This window comes from Hippopotamus amphibius, chromosome 5 (genome assembly GCF_030028045.1).
Source record: "Hippopotamus amphibius kiboko isolate mHipAmp2 chromosome 5, mHipAmp2.hap2, whole genome shotgun sequence".
Lineage (NCBI taxonomy): Eukaryota > Metazoa > Chordata > Mammalia > Artiodactyla > Hippopotamidae > Hippopotamus > Hippopotamus amphibius.
The window spans coordinates 34,323,454-34,346,041 of NC_080190.1; the positions used below are offsets into that span (position 1 = coordinate 34,323,454).

Genomic DNA, 22,588 nt, shown 5'->3' on the forward strand with positions numbered 1-22,588 from the left:
GACACAAAAATTTCAGAAATACAGCTTCTCTAAGAGAAATAAGATGGAGGACCCAGTATCTCTTCTGAAACCACCCTGCCCACCATGCTGCTCATACCTGTGACCTCTGGGTGCTTCAGCAGGAGGAGGAGCCCATATCTCAGAGTGGTGCTTGTTGTCTCTGTCCCAGCTCCAAACAAATCAGTTACAGTGGTTATCAAATTTTCAAGAGTGAACTCCATCTGTTGATCGTGCTTTTCCTAGGGATGATTTGATGTCATTATCTGATAGTTTGCCAGCACATATAATTACAATCAATCCAAAATAACACACACTGTTACCAAGTTGAGCAAACTTAGACACTGGCGAGTACAGTATTTAAAACAACAACAACTGTATGGTATGGCAAAGTGTGTGGACTGGGATGACACAGTCTTCATTTCCTACTCCTTATCCCTTACTTGCCCAAAAATTTCATTCCAAGCCTCTTCTGCAGCTACCTTGGCCAAGCTACATACTTCTTACCAAAGGGCTACTGATGCCAGTTTCTCCCTTTCTTTCTTCATACTCAAAACACAGATATGAAGGTGGAGGTGGTACAGACATTATCTTGGGACATGAGCATCTGAGTATGAAGATGAATCCTATATACTTAAGCATGTCGAAGAAAAGTGGAAGGCCCCCAAGTCCACGATACTTCAGGGCTAGCCAACATGAGACTCTCTGTATGTGAGATAAATATAGTCACTATTTCTTTAAACCTTTGTTAATTTTTTTTCTTATTGGTAGGCAAACACAATCTTAATGATAGAAATGAGCAAATTAGAGCTATATCTTGAAAACCATTATAAGCCAGAATCAAGAGTTTGCAATTCTCTTCTCCCACTAAAGAACTGATATGGACTCTGTATTGCCTAAAGACCCAATACAAAGCTGAAAACGTGCAAAAGCTAACATGGCAGCACATCCTAGAATAGATTATAGAGAAAGACAACGGATTCACAAAGACAAAATGAGGATGGCCACTACTATATTCCAAGATGTGAGGCAATAGGCAACTCTAGGAAACTGGTGCAGATGCTAAGGATAAGGAACTGACTGAATAAAGCTCTCACAAATCTGAAGTTGGGAGAGTAAAAGCCCTTCACAAGGACAACTAAGGTTGGTTTAGATGAGGGATATATGTGGCACAAAACTGATAATAACAATGGGACAATCTGAAATATTGACTACAGTGGTCATTAACATACCAGAAAATAATCATTTCTTCCTATCCAGTCCTCTAGACCAGCATTAATTTAATAAGGCCTTTATAATCCCCAAGTGACCTATGGCGTGCCCAATATCATATAATCCAACACCATTAAGATAGACTTAACCCTACTGACAGTTGTACTTGGTAGACAAAAGTAGTTATCCCCATGGGTAACATGAACTTCACACAGTTTTCTAAGCTTGTCAACTCAACATTACTCTGAGGCCAAGAAAGAGAGTAGAGTTCTTATAAACCATAACTACTATTTCCACCTGTTCAAGTGCATTTGAAGAATCAGTGGTTATGTACACACAGCCTATTAAAAGTAAATTAGCCTATACAAAACCTTGCTGAAAGAAATTAAAGAATATCTAAATAAATGGAAATACAACCATGTTCATCTACTGAAAGACTTAGTATTGTTAAGATGCCATTACTCCCAAACTGACCTACGGATTCAACATGATCCGCATCAAAATTGCTGCTAGCTTCTTTACAGAAATTGATGAGATTGCCCTAAAATTCATATGAAAATTTAATTGACCAAGAATAGATAGAAGAATCTTGGAAAGAAGAACAAAATTGAAGGACTCACAACTTCCCATATTAAAACTTACAATAAAGCTACAGTAATCAAGATTACCTGGTACTGGCACAGAGCAAGATATGTAGACCAATGGAATCGAACTGAGAGTCCAAAAATAAACCCTTCACATTTATAGTCAATTAATTTTCAACAAAGTTGCCAAATCATTCTATGTGAAAAGAATAGTCATTTCAACAAATGGTGCTGGGACAACTGCACACCCATATGCAAAAAAATGAAGCTGGACCCATACCGTACACTATTATCAAAAATTGGTTTAAAACGGATCATAGACCTCAATATGAGCTAAAAATACAAAACGATTAGAAGAAAACTTGGAGTGAACCTTTATGACCTTAGATTAGATAATAGTTTCTTAGATATGACACCAAAAGCACAAGCAACCAAAGGAAAAAAATTAATAAATTGGATTTCATGAAATTTAAAGCTTTTGAATTTCAAAACACACTATCAAGAAAGGAAAAGGATATGGACTTCCTTGGCAGTCCAGTGGTTAAGACTGTGTGGTTCCAATGCAGGGGGCACGGGTTTGATCCCTGGTCAGGGAACTAAGATCCCACATGATGCACAGCGCAGGCAAAAAAATATATAAAACAAAATAAAATAATAAAAAAAGAGAGTAAAAAGACAACCCACAAAATGAGAGACAATGTCTACAAATCATATATCTGATAAGGCACTTGTATCTATAACATTTAAGAACTCTTACATCTCAACAATTTAAAACTGATAGGACTTCCTAGGTGGTGCAGTGGTAAAGAATCTGCCTGCCAATGCAGGGGACACGGGTTCGAGCCCTGCTCTGGGAAGATTCCACATGCCACAGAGCAACTAAGCCCATGTGCCACAACTATTGAGCCTGTGCTCTAGAGCCCATGAGCCACAACTATTGAGCCCATGTGCTGCAACTATTGAAGCCCACGTGCCTAGAGCCCATGCTCCACAACAAGAGAAGCCACTACAATGAGGACCCTGCACACCACAATGAAGAGTAGCCGCCGCTTGCAGCAACTAGGGAAAGCCCGTGTGCAGCAACGAAGACCCAATGCAGCCAATAAATTAATAAAATAAATAAATTTATTTGAAAAAAAAAACTGATAAAAGCCAAATTCAAAAATGGGCAAAGGACTAAAATAGACATTTTTCCAAAGAGATACATAAATGGCCAACAAGCACATGAAAGATGTTTAACATCATTAGCCAGCAGGGAAATGCAAAACAAAACTACAAGGAAAGGCCACTTCACATCTACTAGGATGGCTAGAATCAAAAAGACAGATAATTAGAAGCACTGTCAAGGACGTAAATAAATTGTAATCTTCATACACTGCTGGTGAGAATATAAAATGGTGCAGCCAATTTTATGTGTAAGTTTTCTTCTGAGAGTTTTATAGTTTCAGCTCTTGCATTGTCTTCAATCTGCCACACTTCCTTCAAAGGTTAAATATAAAGTTATCATAGACCTGACAATTCTACCATTAAGTATATACCCAAGAGAAATTAAAACATATGTATACACAAAAACCTGTACACAAATGTCAATAGAAACATTATTCTTAATAACCAAAAAACAGAAGCAACCAAAATGTCCACCAGCCAACAAGCAGATATATAAAATGTGGTATATCCACACTGAAATATCATTCAACCACTTAAAGGAGTGAAGTACTAATATATGCTACATCATCAATGAACCTTGAAAACACTGTTAAGTGAAAAAAGCTAGACACACAAAAGACCACATATTGTATAATTCCAATGATATGAAATATCCAGAATAGCAAATTTATAGAGATGGAAAGTAGATGAGTGATGCCTACACCTGGGGAGGTTGGGAAAGAATGAGGGTGACTCCTAAAGTGTACAGGATTTCTTTTCAAGCTGATAAAAATGTTCAGAAATTAATTGTGATGGTAGTTGCACAATTCTGTGGAAATATTGAATTGTACTTAAAATGTGTGAAGGGTATGGTATGTAAATTATACTCACTAAAGATGCTATCAGAAAATAATGTTAGACTCTAAATACTACAGTGAAGTCCAGAGAAACAATGAAGGTTTTAAATATAGCACTGAGGAAACAGCCACTGTTAAATGAAATACCAGACATCTTAGAGCCTCCTTAGCTCAGGATTAGTGGAGAGGCTTCAAAGTATTATGGGAATCCCTCAAATTATGTGCAAAATACCAAGAACTCATATAGGTGCATCTTTCTGGGACAGTGTCCATACTGCTAATCAGGTTCTCAAATCAACTGGACCCCAGAAAGCAAAAGATCATTACCCTAGCAGCAGAGAGCAGAAGTAATTTACTTCTTCTTTCCTCCCGTTTCTTCAAACCACTCCACCTGCTTCACTTCATTCTATTGGAAGCACATGATCTGAACAGTTCAATTCAAATCTGTGGAAAATTCTTTGAAAGTCATCTTCATCAGCATCTTTGACTCCTTGACATTTTAGCCTACTAACTGATTTCTCATTTCTGCCCAGTGCCACAAAGTGGTTGAATAAAATCATGCTGGCCTCAGATGAAGAAATTTCCTTCTCTAGAAAAAGCTTTTTACAGTGTGTTCTGGATTCTGCCTTTTCCCAGTTCAAGAACAACTCTGCCCCTACACAAATGTGTTTTTTATGGCATCTATATTACTTTTGTCACAGTTTCCAAACTTGACCCTACCACTACTCAAATTCACTACTCAGATTTGCTATCTGAAATTTTCCCTCCTTGGTTGAACTTCTCAAATAGGGAATTTGGTCTTATTATTGAAATTTCCCATATAGTCCCTACAATTTGGCTCTCATCCTCTCCTCTAACTAAAACCCATCTTTATAGATCTCTGATAATATGACAAGATGGACAGGTTGATTTTATTTCAGAATCTTCTGCATTTCCATGGTCCAGACTTTCATCAAGCCAAAGTCCAAAGAAATTAGAAAACTCAGCTTATCCTTGAGCTCCATTCTCATCATACAGATGATTCTACAGAACTCCCAGGAAAATCTTCCCCAATAACTATTTGCATTCTACTCTTGTTCTGGCTCATACATCTACTTGCTCAGATCAAAACTTTTCATGCCAACATTCATGTTTACAGTAACTTGATAGACATCAACCTCCAACTCCACAACTGTCCAAATTTATTTTTGGTTACACTCAGTTAAGGCTTCTCTATTCCATCCATCTAGTCTCTTTACCACAACACACCTCTGAACTTCTCACGACACCATTCTACCAACCTGAAATTCCCTCCCCTATGACGTATTGCAAATATGAGTGTTTGAAGATCTACACCAAACCTCAGGACATACAGGAAGCCCACCAGGCTAAACCGCTCCTTTTCACTCTCCCACATGCTGTGTGAAATGATCACATCCACCTTCCTTTTATGGCTCAGTATTTTGTGTTTCTCACTTGTTTGTATTTCCATTTCACCTGAGATGTATGTTCTACTTCTCCTCAGATAGCCTGTTAGTATCTAACAAACAGGGTCCACATATTCTCGTCATTTAACAATTCAATTTTAAATCTCCCATGATGCTCAAACCAGATCCATGCACACATAAGCACCCAAAAGTGTTAGTAAAGCATTTCTTCCCTAATCATTTAAACCTCCCCAATAAGTACAGAACTAGTCAATGAACAAAAAAATTCAGGCAAAAAGATAACCAATCTGTCATTAATATTTTACCTGTTCCATTTTGATCAGGAAACAATCAATGAAGTCCCGAGGGTTGTTAATGTCCAGAGATGCTTGGTGTTCTTTTATTTTCTCCAAAACATAGCTTTTTACATCAGCAAAATTTTTAAGTACTTTGTTATGACTCCCTGGGAGATAGTCGATGAGAACAGGAAAACTATTGCAGATCTTAAAGAATTAAAAGGGGAAACTGAGAAGAAGCGGGAGAGTAGTACAGACATATATATACTACCAACTGTAAAATAGTCAGTGGGAAGTTGTTGTATAACAAAGGGAGTCCAACTCGAGGATGGAAGATTCCTTAGAGGACTGGGGCAGGGAGGGTGGGGGGGAATCGAGGGGGGGGCGTCAAGGAGGGGAGGGAATATGGGGATATGTGTATAAAAACAGTTGATTGAACCTGGTGTACCCCCAAAAAAAATAAAATAAAAAAATATATATATATATTTATTAAACAAAAAACATATGAGGGTGAGTCAAAAATTATCCGCACTCTGGCTGTAGAATTTATAGAAGTTTTAATATAACCGGAGTGCAGATAATTTCTGACTCCCCCTCATATGTTAACGACATATATACCATATGCCAAGCCCTGGTTAAAGACTGAAGTAAGTAAAAAATGGTCTTTATCTTCGGGGGGAGCATTTTATAGTGTACACGTAAAATAATTCGTTATGCTGATAGAGATATTTAAGGGAGAAAACTCTGACCAGATGATGAAAGTTGATAGTAATTTCCTACACTCGTACCTCCTCCTTATGGTATTAAAGTATATTTACGTCAATTCTCTCATTTTTTAAATTAATTCTTCCTTACAATCTTCAAAGTACAGAACAAGATGAATTACTATGATTCACATCTTGTAGATGAGGACAGAGGTTAATGAAGTCTGGGTAACCTGATACTGAGCACAAAGCCACTCCCTGCTATTTCTACTACTATCAAGCAGCCTCAGGAATAGAATCACTATCTTATAATTCAGAGGGGTGCAAAAATGGCATGAAATGCAACTTGGAATTTTATGGATAAAGTAGCTGTGCACCAGAGCAGGTAAGTGACTTTTCTAAGATCACGTGATTTTATGTCAGCAGAGTACAGGATGTATCAGCTCAGCACAGGGCAAAACTGTGGTGCTTAAGATTCATACACCATAAAACCAATCATTTTGTCATCCTAAGCCCAACTGTGCTGTCAGCTAGGATCCCAAATGAAGCATCAAACACCCCTGCCCCAGTCAGTGTCCCTGGCAACATCTCTATTCACAAATATTCTCCCTTCTAGAAAGAGATATTCTCTTCCTTCCTAACTTAGGATATTTCTGCTAAGTAATGTGATGAAAAAATCACTAAGTATGATTGGAGGACAAGCCTTGTGGGCAATGGAAACCTTTCAGCAAAGGTCTGGATGTCCATTGAGTGCTATGGCCATGCTTTTGGGCAGTTACCAAAGTAGTTTATGGAAACTGGGCTTTGGGGGGCAATGGAAAAACCACTGGCTAACGAGCCAATGGGCTTGAATTCCAGCTTTCTATCCAGGCATTTCTTTTCTTTGTAAAACGAAGGCTCAGCCGTCTCTCCCATATTTCACTCTATGACACTAAGGCAGGACTGCTGTGTTCAAGCATTCACTTACAGAATAACATCGGCAAAAATGATGCAGCAGACACCTCTAAAGGCCCATCCCGCTAAAAAAAAAATGTCAGAGAGTCAAGCAAAAACTGCTAGAATCAACTTAAAAAATGGCAGGAAAGATCTGTGGCTTATTTTTTTCTTTTTTTCTTCCTTTTTTTTTTTTTTTCGGCCCTTGTCTGACTTCCCTCCTCAGCTTGGCAGTGGTCTTAACAAGGGCAGCATGTGCTGTTGGTGCCTGGTTCCTGGTTCCAGAGGGACCACAGCAGACCTCACTCACAAAGACTGTGTTCCTGTGTCCTCACCTGTCTGGGGCCACCGGACAGACTGACACAGGCACCTGTTTTTGTTTCATTTAACTTGGAACTTAGGGTGGAAAGGCAGCAAGGATGTCTCAAAAACCTTGCAAGCTTAATGAACAACCCATAGCCATCTGGGGCAAAAGATGACAGTCAAGGCACAAAACACAGCGCCAAACCCCAGGAAGAAGAGCTGGGGAGGGAGTGCCTTTGGGAAACTAGGACATTCAAAAGCACCCCTGTATGCTGAGAAATTTAAAAGTCTACACACATGCACAGAGCCAATCTAGAAGAGTTATTAGCTTCTTTCCTTCCTTCCTTCCTTCCTTCCTTCCCTCCTTCTTCCCTCCCTCCCTCTCTCCCTTTCTCTCTCTCTCTCCTTCTCTTTCTCATCACCTTTTTTTTGGCTCCTCACGTTCAAGGACATGGATATTCATAGGCTCCAGACACAGAGAACAAGCTAGTGGTTACCAGAGGGGAGCGGAAAGAGGGAGGGGCAAGATAGGTGCAGAGCAGGAAAAAATGGTTATTCTGGGACTATACGAAATCATGTGTGTGAAACTTTTGAATATTGTAAAGCAATATAGAATTTAAAGACTCTGTCACTCAGCTTAAAAGAATGAAAAAAAGAAAAGCAAAAGATATATCATTAAAAAAAAAAAGAAAGCACATCTCTATCCAAACAGTAGCTGAACATAAGCTAAAGGCACAGAGATTCCAGTGACCACACAAGACAAAAAAAAAACTTTACCAAAATAGTTTAGAAAAGTTACCAAATAAACAAATAGCTACAGCTTGTGGAAACAAGAAACAAACAGAAAAAACTACAGGGACTTTCTTGGCGGTCCAGTGGTTAAGACTCCGTGCTTCCAACGCAGGAGGTTCGAACCCTAGTCGGAGAACTCAGAGAAACAAAAAACAAAAATAGAAAGGGGAGAATCTGATTCCCAGAGTTACCACACTATAATATCCAAAATGTCCAGTTTTCAAAGATTGACTTCACAGCTTGGTCCAGATAGAATTTTGGACTTAGAGAAAAGAGCATAAACTATTTCTCAGAAAGAGAGGATCTTGACCACACCTGGATCCATGGGGAGCTCATAATGCTGAAGTTTTCATTAAATTTTTCCATCAAGTTAAGAAAATCCTGATCTGTATAATCAAAACGATTCTGGAAAATAATGGAACAGATCACATTGCAGGGAGCACAGCCCAGGATGAAAGTGGGATCACAGGGTGACCCTAAAGAATTGAAAAGATTTACAAAACACCATTAAAACATAAATACAAAACTTTGTTGTGGATAACATAATTTTAGAATCTCTGAAGCAATACCTACCTAGAAATTCCCTTATCAGCAAAAATTTAAGCTTGCTTAAAATCAACACACCACTGTTCCCTTAAACATAAATTGACCACTCCATCCTAGTTTACTTAATAATAGTTTTCCAAATACTCCATTTACATCACTGCCTTGAGTCAAGGTGCTGGTTTGTTTTTTAGAACCAAAAAATTTTTAAGGGTCAGTTTTTTAAAACAATAATTCAGGTTATCTATCAGTGCAAAATCACGTTTGTCTGGTAAACCTGCAGACAATTACAAGGAAGGAAGAAATAGGAACCTGGAAAACTTTTATATAGAGATATAACGGATAGTTGAAGAAACAACTTACGGAATCAGGAAAGGAAAAGATTAAAGAGAGTGAGAGATTAAGGAAAAATTCAGGTATTTGATGGAACAATGAAAAAAAGCAAAAGCTGTCCATGTTGTACAAGAAGAAAACCAATACGAATGAACACAAGTTGTAAGATAGACGTGTTTACCTAAAATAAAAGTAAATACGAATTCTTCATTTCAAACGTAAATCACAGGGTAAACAAAAAAGATTAAGTATGGGGAGGGAGTGAGGGGAGGAACATTCTGTTCTAAGAAATAGTGTCCCTCATCACCAATCAGGCCTCACATTTAATTTATTTGGACAGAACATGTCCTCTTGTGGAATTCCAGGATATTGCTATGTATAGCCATCAACAGAATACCGTATGTTGTTACAAATTTTTTAATTTGAATTTACATCAATTCCATCATTTTACAGATAAATAAATTAAAGCAGAGGAAAAGTAGTTTTCTTTTTCTAGTGGTCAATATTTATACGAAATTTCTATAATCAAATGATCTATAAACCTTATATGCAAAAAAGCTAACCACATCATATATGTAATAAGGGTGACTTGAATCAAAGTGTTGTGAAGAAATGATAGAAAATTAAGTAATAGGAAACCTGTTTAGTTAACTGCTCCTATGCCAGGCTCCTTTTCAGCTGAACCATGCCAAGGCACTAAGCTTTCAGAAAAACTTTTACTTTAGAAGGTAGGGGATAATTTGAAAAGACCTTAAGATTTCTTTCTATGTGTGTGACAGCTAAAATCTGATTTTTAATCTCTCCTTTCATTTGAGAGAGACTTACGAAGCAGGGTAATTTGGAATCCAGACTGAAAATAAGATTCATCGTGACAAGCACTTCATAGGTCAGTACAGCTGACAGTAGGGAGTAAAATATTACCAAATTACCATAATTGGGAAAAAATTACCAATTACCATCCAACTGTTTCAAAATGTACCTGGGGTTTTATTTTTATTCAGATTGTGAGGCCAACAGATCAGGAGATGATAACCATTGAAAAGATAGTTTATTACTCATGCTTTCCAAGATGAGAGGCACAGCACACAGGCCACATGGAGAAGCACAAAGGTCGGTCAGGAGGCAAAAGGAACAAGGAGACAGCATGGACAGAGCCTTTCCTGGGGTTTTCGTGGAAGAAATGAGCACGGTGGGGTAGGTACGCTGACTAAGTTTAGGATTGGATAGTTTGGGTAATTTCAGAGGGCTCTAGGCCATAGGGGTGGTCCTTAGTTGTCTTGTAACTGGCCCTGGGTTGATTAGGGCAGGGAGAATATTGGTTTGGTGTGTGAGGGTTTCATAAAGGAAGTATCCGGGGGCTATGGGCTTTGGATAGGTCAGTTTGAAAATGAAAGGAATGCTCACAGACAAGATGTGATGCTGTATCTCAGAATTAGCTAACCCTGGGAGAGGCAGTTGCTCCCTTGCTCTGCAAGGCCCCCAAGATGTCAAAGTATCATAAAGTAGAGAAAATAGAAAACATGATTATTATACCAAGAAAGGGGGAGAGAAATATAAAGAAAGCTGAAAACAGAAGCATCTAATAGGGAAGGCAGCGTAATGAATTATTAATAATAGTTGAAATCTGTTTAAATAAATCATTTTATAACCTGGTATTTATGTAACGTTAAGGATTATGCTATAGCATCTATTTCTTAAAATATATAAAACAATGTAAGTAGGCAGAAACATTAAATAACTCAAGCTGATAATTTTAAAACAGTTGTTTACAAGGAAATCACAGTTGACGCAGCCTGCACTAAGGGATGCCTAAGCAATTAAAACCACAGACAAATATCATTACTGGCCAGAACAGTAGGCAGTGGGTCTCAGAAGAAACCCTCAGACACGTGACTGAAGCTGACCATACAAATATAGGCCAATTAAGTGAAAGCACATGTCATCTGTTTCATGCTCCATAAGGGTCATTCCCACCATGTCCACTTGACAAGTATTCCTTGATGAAATGTTCTGGAAGAAATAACCCACATTTACACTATGGGAAAAAACATTGTTCTCTAATGCTAAAAAAAGAGAGAGAGAGAGACTCAAAACCTTCTACCTTCATTACCTAATGATTGAAAACAAAAAGTATGGGACAGAATAGGGTTAAACGACCTTTAATCCACACTATATGCACCATCACGGGTGTACACACACAACAAGCACAGATACACAAAAGCCCTCTTGGTTCTTTCCTCTCTCTCCCCCCGCCACATGAGGGCTGGCAATCACCACCCATGTGAAAGATGTGGCCGCCCCTGAAATGTTTCCTAGGACGTCACTGGAGAGAGAGCAGTCTGTGAAGGTGACAGTCACAGAGCACAGAATCACCCACCGTTGGTTTTTCTCAACTCCTCCACAAGGCAGCGGGCTTCCTCTTGAACGCGGTCCTCAATGCTCCTCTTCCCCATCCCGAAATTCCGCAGGGTCATCAGGGAGAAGCGCCGGATCTCCTTCCATCTCTTTCCATTGCTAAAGAGGATCCCTACCAGGAGGAGAAACAGAAACTAAGAGAGAGGCCCTAGGGAAGGAGGAGCGAACTGACACTTGGCAGCCTCGCAGGTGGACCAAGCTCTGCTGGGGGGTTCTTCAAGTTCCTCTTTTCCATCCTCCCAACCCCCATTTCCAATGCTGAACACGCACATGCACACCTACCAAGTCCTTTATTAACTCTCTGAGAGATGGGGAAACTGCCTCTTCCAGAAAACTCTTCTCCCAGATCAATCAGGGCTTCTTTCACTGCTTCATATCCATGCAACACAATGGTGGGCCTCAAGCCTAAATACACTGTGAACACAGGGCCATAGGCTTTGGAGAGCTGGGAAATGGAAAGAAAATGCAAACATTAGCAGAAGAAGTCACAATCTGCTCTGTTTTGCTCATGATTAAGATTGCTATGGTCATCATATTGTTGATGTTTTATTCTGCCGTAGATAACTTCAAACATTTCTGGATCTTATATATAAATATGATGATAATTCACCATCCATTCATGATTAAAAAAACACAAAAACTCTCACCAAAGTGGGTATAGAGGGAACATATCTCAATTTAATAAAGCAGAAGACCTAAATAGACATTTCTCCAAAGAAGACATACAGATGGCCAACAGGCACATGAACAGATGCTCAACATCACTAACAGAGAAATGAAAATCAAAAGCACAATGAGGTACCATCTCACACCAGTCAAAATGGCCATCATCAAAAAGCCTACAAATAATAAATGTTGGAGAGAGTGTGGAGGAAAGGGGACCCTCCTACACTGTCGGTGGGAATGTAAATCGCTGCAGCCACTATGGAGATTCCTTTAAAAACTAAAAACAGAACTACCATATGATCCAGCAATTCCACTTCTAGGTATATATCCAGAAAAAAGGAAAACGCTAATTCTAAAAGATAATGCACTCCAATGTTCACAGCAGCACTATTTATAATAGCCAAACCATGGAAGCAACCCAAGTGCCCATCAACAGACAAATGGCTTAAGAACATGTGGTGTATGATATACAATGGAATATTACTCAGCCATTAAAAAAGAAAAAGAATGAAATGTTGCCATTTGCAGCAACCTGGCTCGGCCTAGAAAATAACGTGCTTAGTGAAATAAGTCAGAGAAAGAAAAATACTACATAATATCACCTATATGTAGAATCTTAAAAACAACACGAATTTATATACAAAACAGAAAGTGACTCACAGATATAGAAAACAAATTTATGGTTACCAAAGGGGCACGGGGTGGGGGGGGGGGGGTGTGTGGACAAATTAGGGGTATAGGATTAACAGGTACAAACTATTATACCTAAAATTGATAAGCAACAAGGACTTACTGTATAGCACTGAGAATTACATTCAATAACTTGTAATAGGCAACCCGGAAGACGGCCGCGTCCAAATCAGGGCGCACTTGCCCAGGTGGTGGTTTGGTACCAGGTGGGTCTGGAGTCTTGCCCCTGCGGCTGTGTGAGGCCCACTCGGGAGCTCAGGGGGTGCTGGCCGTGGGGAGCGTTCGGTCGGGGTCTGTTCAAGGAGTTCTACCTGGAGAGGGACGAAGACAGAGCTCCCAGGGCTCTTTCCGCGGCCCCGCCAGCAACTTTCCCGAGACTCTTGCGGCTTGACCCCACGACTCGCTGCCTGGACCCCACGACTCGCTGCCTGGACCCCACGACTCGCCGCCTGTGAGGCGTCTGCTGGCGCTGCTGGGCCCGTCTCGCTTCCACCGGCTGGGCCACGAAGTGATGGCGCCAGGGCCGCGCGCGCTGCGGCACCACGGAGCGCGGGGCGCTGCGTGCGGAGCGCGTGCCGGGCAACGTGTGCGCCCTGCGCCGGGGCTCTGCGCGGCTCACCACCGGCAGCCCCTCGCGAACGGGCCGACCCGGGGCGGCTCCACGGTACTGGACAACTCGGCCTGGTACCAAAAGGAGCACCTGGTGGACCTCCTAGAGGCCGCGGGCGGCCACTTCCGCATGGGCACGCTGCTGAGCCGGCCCAGCCTGCAGGCTCGGCTCATGACCGCGACGGCGGGAGGTTGGCGGAGTGTTTGTACCGGGTGGGACCCTGAGACAAGCGTCCTAGACACACGCTGCAAAGCAATGCCGTTTCCAGGCGGTCCCCGAGGGTATCGGATGATGACGAGAGGTGGAGTCAGTGTGAAAGACAAGTAAATCCTGAGAGTGTTTTAGTTGGACAACATATTCTTAAGAATGGACTTTCGTTACTTAAAACAGGAAAAAGGAGTTTTTACGTTATAGAATGGCTTCAGCTGTGATGAAAAATCCTTCCGGTGGTTCGAACAAACTTACCCATCATTCATTCTCAAGACATACGAACTTAGAATCTTGGCTTACGCAAATCAAACAATAGAGAATGGAGTATAGTTTAGGCCTCACAGGGTGAGTGATTTCATTATTATATGGGTTAGTTCTGTTTGTGTAATAGTGGGATGTTTTGTTACCTGGTCCATAAACATTAAGGAGCACCACAGAAAAGCATGATTTCCAGGGTTAATCTCTTTTAATAATTATTCTTCATGAAAAACTAAATGCTGTCTTTCCTATCCTGTCCTTCTTGCTCTTTTGAAGACAAGGAAGAAGAGTGAAAAAGAGGTAGTATAAGAAATTGTGGGTACTTTTATATCAGGTGTATATATCTGGATTTTTTTGTTGTGGCTGAAGAAGCTAATACAGTTCTGAAAGCAGGCAAAAAGTTAGAAGAAGCCATAGTTGGCGTTAGAAATTACGGTAGAAGTAGTTTCTTTTACAAAAATAAAAAACAAAAATCAGTACTTGACTTTTCAGGAAGTTTCTAATTCAGTTTTCCAGTCGCTTACCAGTGTTCCCTAGAGTTAAATTTACTCACAGCGATGCTTTTTGTTTTTTGTTTTACTTAGTGAAAAAAGTAGCAATGTTTTATAAGTTTATAAACTTTTAGCTTTAAGTTTCAAATTCTGTTCCCAGGCAGATCGCAGCTCGAGATGAACTTGAAAAGTTAAGTAACCAACAAGATAAAATAGAGGATAACTATATGAATATACCAAAAGATAAAAGGGGTAAAAAATTTCAAGTCAAATTTAAAGGATTTGAAATCGAGTTAATTAAGTTAAACTCTACATTCAGTAGGCAAGTTGATGCTCCAGAAATGTTTCTAAAATCTGCAAAATCAAGGTAATAGCACCCCTATTTCCCCCGAGGATCAAGTGAAACACAAACACAAAATGGTTTACAATCAGATTTGTTCTAGAAAATCTTACAGGTAGTAAAGCATGGCTTTAGAGTTCAAATTCTAGCCATTTACTACCTGGAGATTACTTGGAGCAAGTCATTATCTTCATATGCAGAATTGGAGATGTAATAGTACTTTGAATCAATTATGAAAATTGAATAGGAAAAAAGCCACAAAACTTTTCTACAGTATAAGCTGTATTGCTATGTTCCAAAGTAGATTTAGATGTTAAAAACCTATAGTTTATCCAAACCTTCCTCTGGGAGTAAAGTTAGGAAGAACTCATTTATTGGCAAATTTTAATGTCACTTCATGCCAGCAATTTTATTTACATGGTAAGAACATACAGGTATCCATTATAAATGTCAGAGATCATCTCTACATTTCAGAACCTCACTCAGTTTGAGGGCCAACAAAAGGTTTTCTCTTTCTATACCTATCTTGCCTCTGTTTTTCTTTGTAAAAGGTATGAGTACTAGCAAGTGCATAACTATAACAAGCCACGTTTTTAATCTGAAATTTGTTTGCTATGCTGGAGAAAGGTGCATTATGAGGTTTCTTTCCCCTTACAAATTTAAAAAGGTAGAATAGAATGAAATAGGTAGGACAGATGACCTACCTGAAATTACAGTCATGGATGGCTATAATTTCAAAATTGATGTTTAATGATGGCAGAGTAATTTTAAAGTGTGCTAACAAACATTTTGGAAGCATGTATTCTATGAAGATGGTGCTACGAACAGATTCAAAGTAGTACCATAGCATATCAGGCTGAATCTGCTTTTTCATGTTTGAGATGAGTAGCTGAGCCTGTTGTTTATTAGCAAATGGGTAACGTTAGCTAAAGCTAGCAGACACATCTATATTGTTCCTGCCAGTAGTCCTTCATAAATGTCATGACTTAAAAATTTTTAATATCTACAATATATAATTTATCTTCAAATTTATAATGTAATTCATATCAAGAACCACCTGGGGAATTTTAGTAAAATGTTTATGTTCTAAACCTCACTCCCAACCCCCTGAAAGCCTTTAGGAGTATGTGTGTGTGTGTCCCCAGATGTTTTTCTTTAAATAATAATGGCCCACCATTATTTGCGTTTAAAAAATACCTTATAATAATGTATAATGAAATATCATCTGCAAAAAAAACTGAATCACTGTGCTGTACACCTGAAACTAATGTAACATTGTAACTCAACTATACTTCAATAAAAATGTTTTGAAAGACTAAATGTGATGGTGATTATTACTAATCATCATATTAATACCTTGAACTAGGTTTATTTACCCTGTTTTATAGATAAAGAGATTAAGGTTCAAAGACTTTTCTATTTATTTTCAGTGTCTCCCAGTTAATAAGTAGAAGACCCAAATTTCTTTTAATAGAAGTATGGTTGATTTACAATGTTGTGCCAATCTCTGCTGCACAGCAAAGTGACTCAGTTTACACATATATACATTTTTTTAAATATTCTTTTCCATTATGGTTTATCCCAGGAGATTGGATGTAGTTCCCTGTGCTATATGGTAGGAACTTGCTGTCTGTTCATTCTAAATGTGATAGTTTGCATCTACCGTCCCCAAACTCCCAGTCCATCCCTCTCCCTCCCTGCCTCCCGCTTGGGAACCACAGTCTGGTTTCTATGTCGTGAGTCTGTTTCTGTTTTGTAGGTAGGTTCATTTGTGCCACATTTTAGACTCCACATAGAAGTGATATCATATAATATTTTTCTTTCTCTTCCTGACTGACTTCATTTAGTATGATAATCTCTAGTTGCATCCATGTTGCTGCAAATGGCATCATTTCCTTCTTTTTTATGGCTGAGTAGTATTCCATGGTATTTATGTACCACATCTTCTTTATCCATTCATCAGTCAATGGACATTTAGGTTGTTTCCATGTTTAAGCTATTGTGAATAGTGCTGCTATGAACATAGGGGTGCATGTATCTTTTTTGACCTATAGTTTTGTGCTGGTGTATGCCCAGGAGTGGGAATGCTGGATCTTATAGTAATTCTATTTTTAGTTTTCTGAGGAACCTCCATACTGTTTTCCATAGTGGGTGCACCAGCTAACATTCCCACCAATACTGTAGGAGGGTTCTCTCTTCTCTACAACCTCTCCAGCATTTGTTATTTGTAGACTTTTTAATGATGGCCATTCTGACTGGTATGAGGTTGTACCTCATTGTAGTTTGGATTTGCATTGCTCTAATAATTAGTGATGTTGAACATCTTCTCATGTGCCTTCTAGCCATCTGTATGTCTTCTTTGGAGAAATGTTTATTAAGGAGAAGACCCAAATTTCAACACTGCTTAGTCAACCTCCGATGCCTAAGAAATTTACCAGTCCCGTACCAATATCTAGCTGACTGCTTCAGCATCACCTGTAAAGCTCATCCCATGGGAATCCTGTCTCAGTAGTGGTAAATACTAGAAATCTACATTTTTTAAAACCACCCAGATGATTCAAACACCCGGCCCAGTTTAAGATTCACTGGTATCACTAACAGAAAGAAAGCAAGCATCACAGAGGCAGTGCTAGGACATGCAGCAGCTCACAGAAGAACAGTTTCTTCCATCCTGCCTCATTCTTGGCCACAGACAGCAGCTTTGTGCAGAAACCAAAAGGATTTTGTTATGACCCAGATGGCTGTAATTACTTTTTTCTTTCATTCACTCATAGTTGTCCTGATCCCAAGCTATTTCCTTAACGTCAGGCATAATTTGCTTCTTCACAGAAGTTCAGTTTTCATGGTTATTCCGAACAAAACACAGTTTAAATAGTAGATGTGTTTTGAATGAAGTCTCTAATCACAAAACATTTCCCTTACCATTTACCTTCAGCCAAAAATCATAGCAAATGGTGGTGAAAGGAAGAAGGGAAGAAACATGCCAGTCTTTTGCTACATTATTATTTTGATCCAATCATACAAAGACCTAAATGTTTCTCTACTTGCAAAATGCACTCCACTATTCTTGACAATGACAGACCAAAAGTAATATTCCAAGGGAGTATTTGCTTTAAAATGATACATTTTAATAATTTTATTTTAATATAATATATTTTAATGAATATATTTTATTTAAAATTAGACATTGATTTACTTACCCTTTGCAAGCCATTGGAGGAACATAAAACCTACTTACATTGGTTAAGGATTTGCCGATGTCCTTAACATCTAGCTGTAGGATATTTCCAAGAATTGGGAGAGGAGTGGGGCCAGGCGGGAGCTTCCCTTCCCCAGAGCTCTGTTTCCAGAGTGAGAGCAGAAGCAGACAGGAGAGACAGAGCACCAGGACCACAACCAGATCCATTGGTGCCTTCTCTTCCTACTCAGACAACAGTGAGTCTGAAATCTAAGGCTTTTATGCCAGTCCCTGCTAATTCAGCTGTGTCTCTGACTTATAAAGTGAACAGTCAGCTGGGTCTACTTTAATCTCTCTTTTGAAGGGACTTTAGCCCTGTGATAAAGGTTAAAATATGGTGTAATTTGCCCTTGCCCTTTTTTCAATGACCCCCCTGGGCATTCCAGTCTAACAGGTCGGGTGTGGAGCCCAGGTACTGGTAGTTTTTTTTAAACACTCCAGGTGGTTGACAGCCAGTGAAGTAAATGGTTTAATCAAAAAGTTGCTCAACATTCTGGATTCTCAGATTAGTAACCAGTTGAGGGTTTATGACTTTGAGGGCCATCCTTGTATATTAAAAAAATGTTTATCCTTTAATGCTTTATCAAATGCTAATATACTTTGTCCTTGAAAATGAAAGCCTTTTGAAGTATTTTAGTGTGCCGTACTAACATGATAGCTTCTTAAACATAAACCAGGTAACATAACTCATACATCTTGAAAGTCCAAACATGTATCATGTAATTAGCTAAGTAAATTTACACACATTTCACCATTAAACTCTCCTCCTCCCCTCAAAAATAGCACTAGAAGAAATTTTTAATTTTTCTCTTTCAAATGGAGAAAGGGAAATTTATAGAGAACAGGAGATCTGTCCAGTGTCACATAGCTAATAAATGACAAAACTGGGATTTGAACTAATATCCTCTAATACCCATCATGGTCCCCTGCATTAGCAAGTGGATTCTTAACCACTGCACCACCAGGGAAGTCCAGTATTTTTAAAGTATTGTGCAATATTGTTTATTTTAAAGATTCTAAAAGATTATTTAGGAGAGTTCTGAAATTTCCAAGCAGTTTTATTTCCTTCAAACTTCGTTTTTAATTATCCTGAAATGGATTGCAGGAAATGATCTTCATTACACTATTTAATTTTTTTTTAAGTTGAGGATCTTTTAGAGTCCAAAATGGTGAATTTTCTTTAATGTTACATGGTCATCTGTTATTAACATTTGTTCGACATTTTTAATTATATCAATCCTTCATTCTGCACCGACCAGAGTTTTAACTGCCTGAGGAGTCAGCAGAACACGATGTGTGAATCTCCAGGGATGACAAAGGATGGCTTTCCCCTTCCTCCATTCGTTCAAATGCTCACTCCTGTGTTCCTCTCACAAACTTGCCTGGAGCACCGGACCCCTAATCCCGGTCAGGCCCTGTCCTGGGCCCTGAAAACATAGGGACAAGTGAATACAGTTGTTAAAGGAAGGGGTGTGACCCCACATTAGCAATGCGAGGAAGATCTTTCCAAGCTGAGAGTACAGCCTGCTCAGAGGATTGGATGGACCTGCTGGGGCCACAGAAGGAGAAGTTTAAGTAGAGGAAAGAAAATGCCAAAGACAGGGTGGAGGGTGTGTGAGGTTTTTATGGCTTTGGTGCTGCTCACTCAACCTTCTGCAGGCATGGTCTGCCCCAGTTACCTGTTACAGAAATGATACTGGGCGGAACCCAGCTCAGTTACCTCCACCGTGTGCTGTGGTCCAGCTGGCCATGGTGGCAGCTGCAAGGGCCTCTGCATCAGGAGCCACTGTGGAGGAACCACATTCCTGGCAGGGATGTGGACTTGGAGCAATTGTAGCAAATGCTGAAGAGTTTCCTGGCAGAACCCACTGACAGTGAGACACCCAGTCTCCCTGTTGCTGGCATCAGTGAAGATGGAGGAGTGTGCTGTGATGGTTCAAGTGTTCATAGCTCACTTAATTTTAGGCAGAATTTTTCAGGCATCAAAAATGCCTTTCTCTACTAGGAGACAAGGAATCTGTCAGTCAGCAGTTCCGGCACAAGCTGTAGCAAAATGTAACGCTCTTGACAAGTTTCATCCTGTGAGGAAAGAGGATGCAAATGCAGAAAAGTCTGGTGACCTGGACACATTCAACCCTGTGATGAGGTACATCATATCCGTTGTAATAAAACATGGGGGTTGGGGGTGGAGAAAATCCTCAGGATTCAGACCAAGAACAGTTGATGTCTGTTCCTGTGGGGAAAAAAAAGACCCAGCCTCTGGGAGGTGAAACCAATTCTATCAAAAAAAGTGGAAGAAGCTAAACCATGATTAAAACTACCGTGGGTGACTGCAAAAAGGCTCAGGGTCTCCACTGTGAGCCTGAGTGTAGAGTCCAGTCATGTCTCTGTGGGATGCTGGCTCAAGATCAAAGTCCTGACAGCTTCCCTGGAGGAAGTGGACACAGTTGATAACCTGGAGTCAGAGGATGGAGAGAATGTTGGCCACCCAGCAGAAGGATCCAGGAGGACACAGCAAAGTCTGATGCACTTTCAGACATTCAAAACAGCAAGAACTATCCATCCTACACCAACACGGCTAAACAAAGAGAAGAAGAAGCCCACCTGGCAGATCATCGTGCAGATGCCCGGACTGAAGAATCCTCAGTCAGATGGGCAGATCAACGTCCTGAGGAGGGCGGAAATGAAATGACTGAGCTTTATCAACAGAAGCAGGAAGAAGAGTGTCTCAGAGTGAGCTGTCATGGCAGATCGTGACTTGGCAGCAAGAAGTGGGAAGTTCTGAAGCAAATGACCTGATGCAGCATGAACATGACGCGCTCAAGACCTACAGAAAACAGTTCAAAGATCTCAAAAAAAAAAAAGAAAAGAAAAGCTGACAAGAACCATTTCTTCTTCACAGAGGCAGTGTGTCCGTGGAACTAAAGACTCATGAGAGTTTGGGAGGGAACCGAATGCAACTTCATCATCTACAGAGAAGAGGTTGCAAACCTGGGACAAAGAAAAACCCTGTGATTAAATCAGCTTGAGCTTCTAGAAGTGGTTCCTCAGACATCTGATGACCCCAAAGGAGCATCTGGCAAGGACCATTTGCTCCCCAGTACCTGTGCATGGGTGCTGCTCCCCTCTCCTCAGACCCTCCCCCTGAATGCCAGGCTGACCTCCCCCTGCAGCTCCGTTCCCCAACCCGTGTTTCCTGTGAGTCTAAGGTGGGGGAGCTCCTGGCAAGAGGGTGTTTGCCACAACCACGGGAAGCCTCCATACACCCCTCTGAATCACATTCCACCAAGAGGTTTTTGTCCCTCTTTTTGTCTATCATGGCCTGGTTTTTTTCCCCTGGACACCTTCATTCTGAAATTTGAAGTGTGTTACCTGTGGCTTCCCTCATAACACTAGTCATAAAAATCCGAATATACCAGTACACTTTCATGTCCCTGAATTTCTTATTTTCCTCAAAATATTGTGGAACTCTGTGTGTATTTATTTTTGCAATGCAAAGCTCATTTTTGGCAAGTGGTTTTACTTTTTTGTATCTGGATATTATTAATATTTCAAGATTGATTCAATTTGTCATTCCCATTACATCATACATCTAGAAACAATAAGCAGTAGATATTTCTTTGATGAGTCAGTTCATTTTTGTTTAAACAATACAATATCTATGAGCAGTTTAATCCACAGAGGCACTTGAAATCAAAAAATACTTTTCTCTGTTAATGTGACTACCCACCAGTGTTACAAGAGAGAGCTGAAAATTGCTTCATGGTCAGTTAATTATTGTTGAATTTTTAAATGGCTAATGGGCGGTGATTGAGTGGAGAGGGCAGTCTGTGGAGTGGGAGTCCAGCAGGACTGGACTCATCCATGTCCAGTGCTCTCTGGCTGGATGGAGCTCTGGAAGGGGCTGCACTAATTGTAGATGTTCAGTGAAGAGGGAGGTAGCCTCAGGCGATCACTCCTTGCCTCTGTGCCAACTCACCAGGAGACCTGGTGGCCACTGGGACCCTCAAACTCTTCATCGGAAAGATGGAGCTATCCCAATATAACTCCCTCTACAAGATGGTGTCTTTAGGCTTCACGTGCTGACGTCCTCAGTGGGATCTTACCCCAGGAGCTTGGGTGGGGGCCCTGGTACTGGAGGACGAGGCCTGGAGGCAGGTTTGCCCAGTAGCAGGGCTGACACGGAGTCAGGCATATGCCCAGTGCTGGCATGTAGAAGGGTGTGGAAGCAGAGAGCACAACTGAAGTCTCAGGTATTTAGGCACAGTGTCTTGAGTCTCAGGCCCAGGCCAGTCCCATGCTACAATCAACAGACCTGAGCCTGAGCCTCAAACACTCAGGGCAGAGCAGCTGTCACAGTCTCCAGGGGACACATATCCTTGGTGTCAGCCGTCATAGGTCTGGAGAAACAGCACACTGTCTGACCACCACTGAGTCTCAGGTTCCCCATCTGTACCAGGGTCCAACATTAGGAAGTGCCTGCTGTGATCCTGGGGAGCTTCCAGTATGAGTAGAGTCTCTGAATCATGATAAACCTGTTGCCCAGACCTGTTCCCATTACTCA

At 40.4% G+C, this 22,588-nt stretch overlaps 1 protein-coding gene across 1 annotated transcript in view; it reads right to left on the reverse strand.

The window, feature by feature from the left end:
- The window catches only part of LOC130853639 (cytochrome P450 2C18-like), a 45,228-nt gene extending 26,962 nt beyond the window's left edge, over positions 1–18,266 (reverse strand). Inside the window, exons 1-6 of the mRNA XM_057735837.1 lie at positions 18,025–18,266; positions 11,804–11,966; positions 11,484–11,633; positions 8,546–8,706; positions 5,529–5,705; positions 98–239 (exon numbers count right to left, since the gene is read on the reverse strand). Of these exons, the coding sequence (XP_057591820.1) occupies positions 98–239; positions 5,529–5,705; positions 8,546–8,706; positions 11,484–11,633; positions 11,804–11,966; positions 18,025–18,192 (961 nt within the window). The 5' untranslated portion in view covers positions 18,193–18,266. The remainder of the gene's footprint in view (positions 1–97; positions 240–5,528; positions 5,706–8,545; positions 8,707–11,483; positions 11,634–11,803; positions 11,967–18,024) is intronic.
- Positions 18,267–22,588: the final 4,322 nt, after the last annotated feature.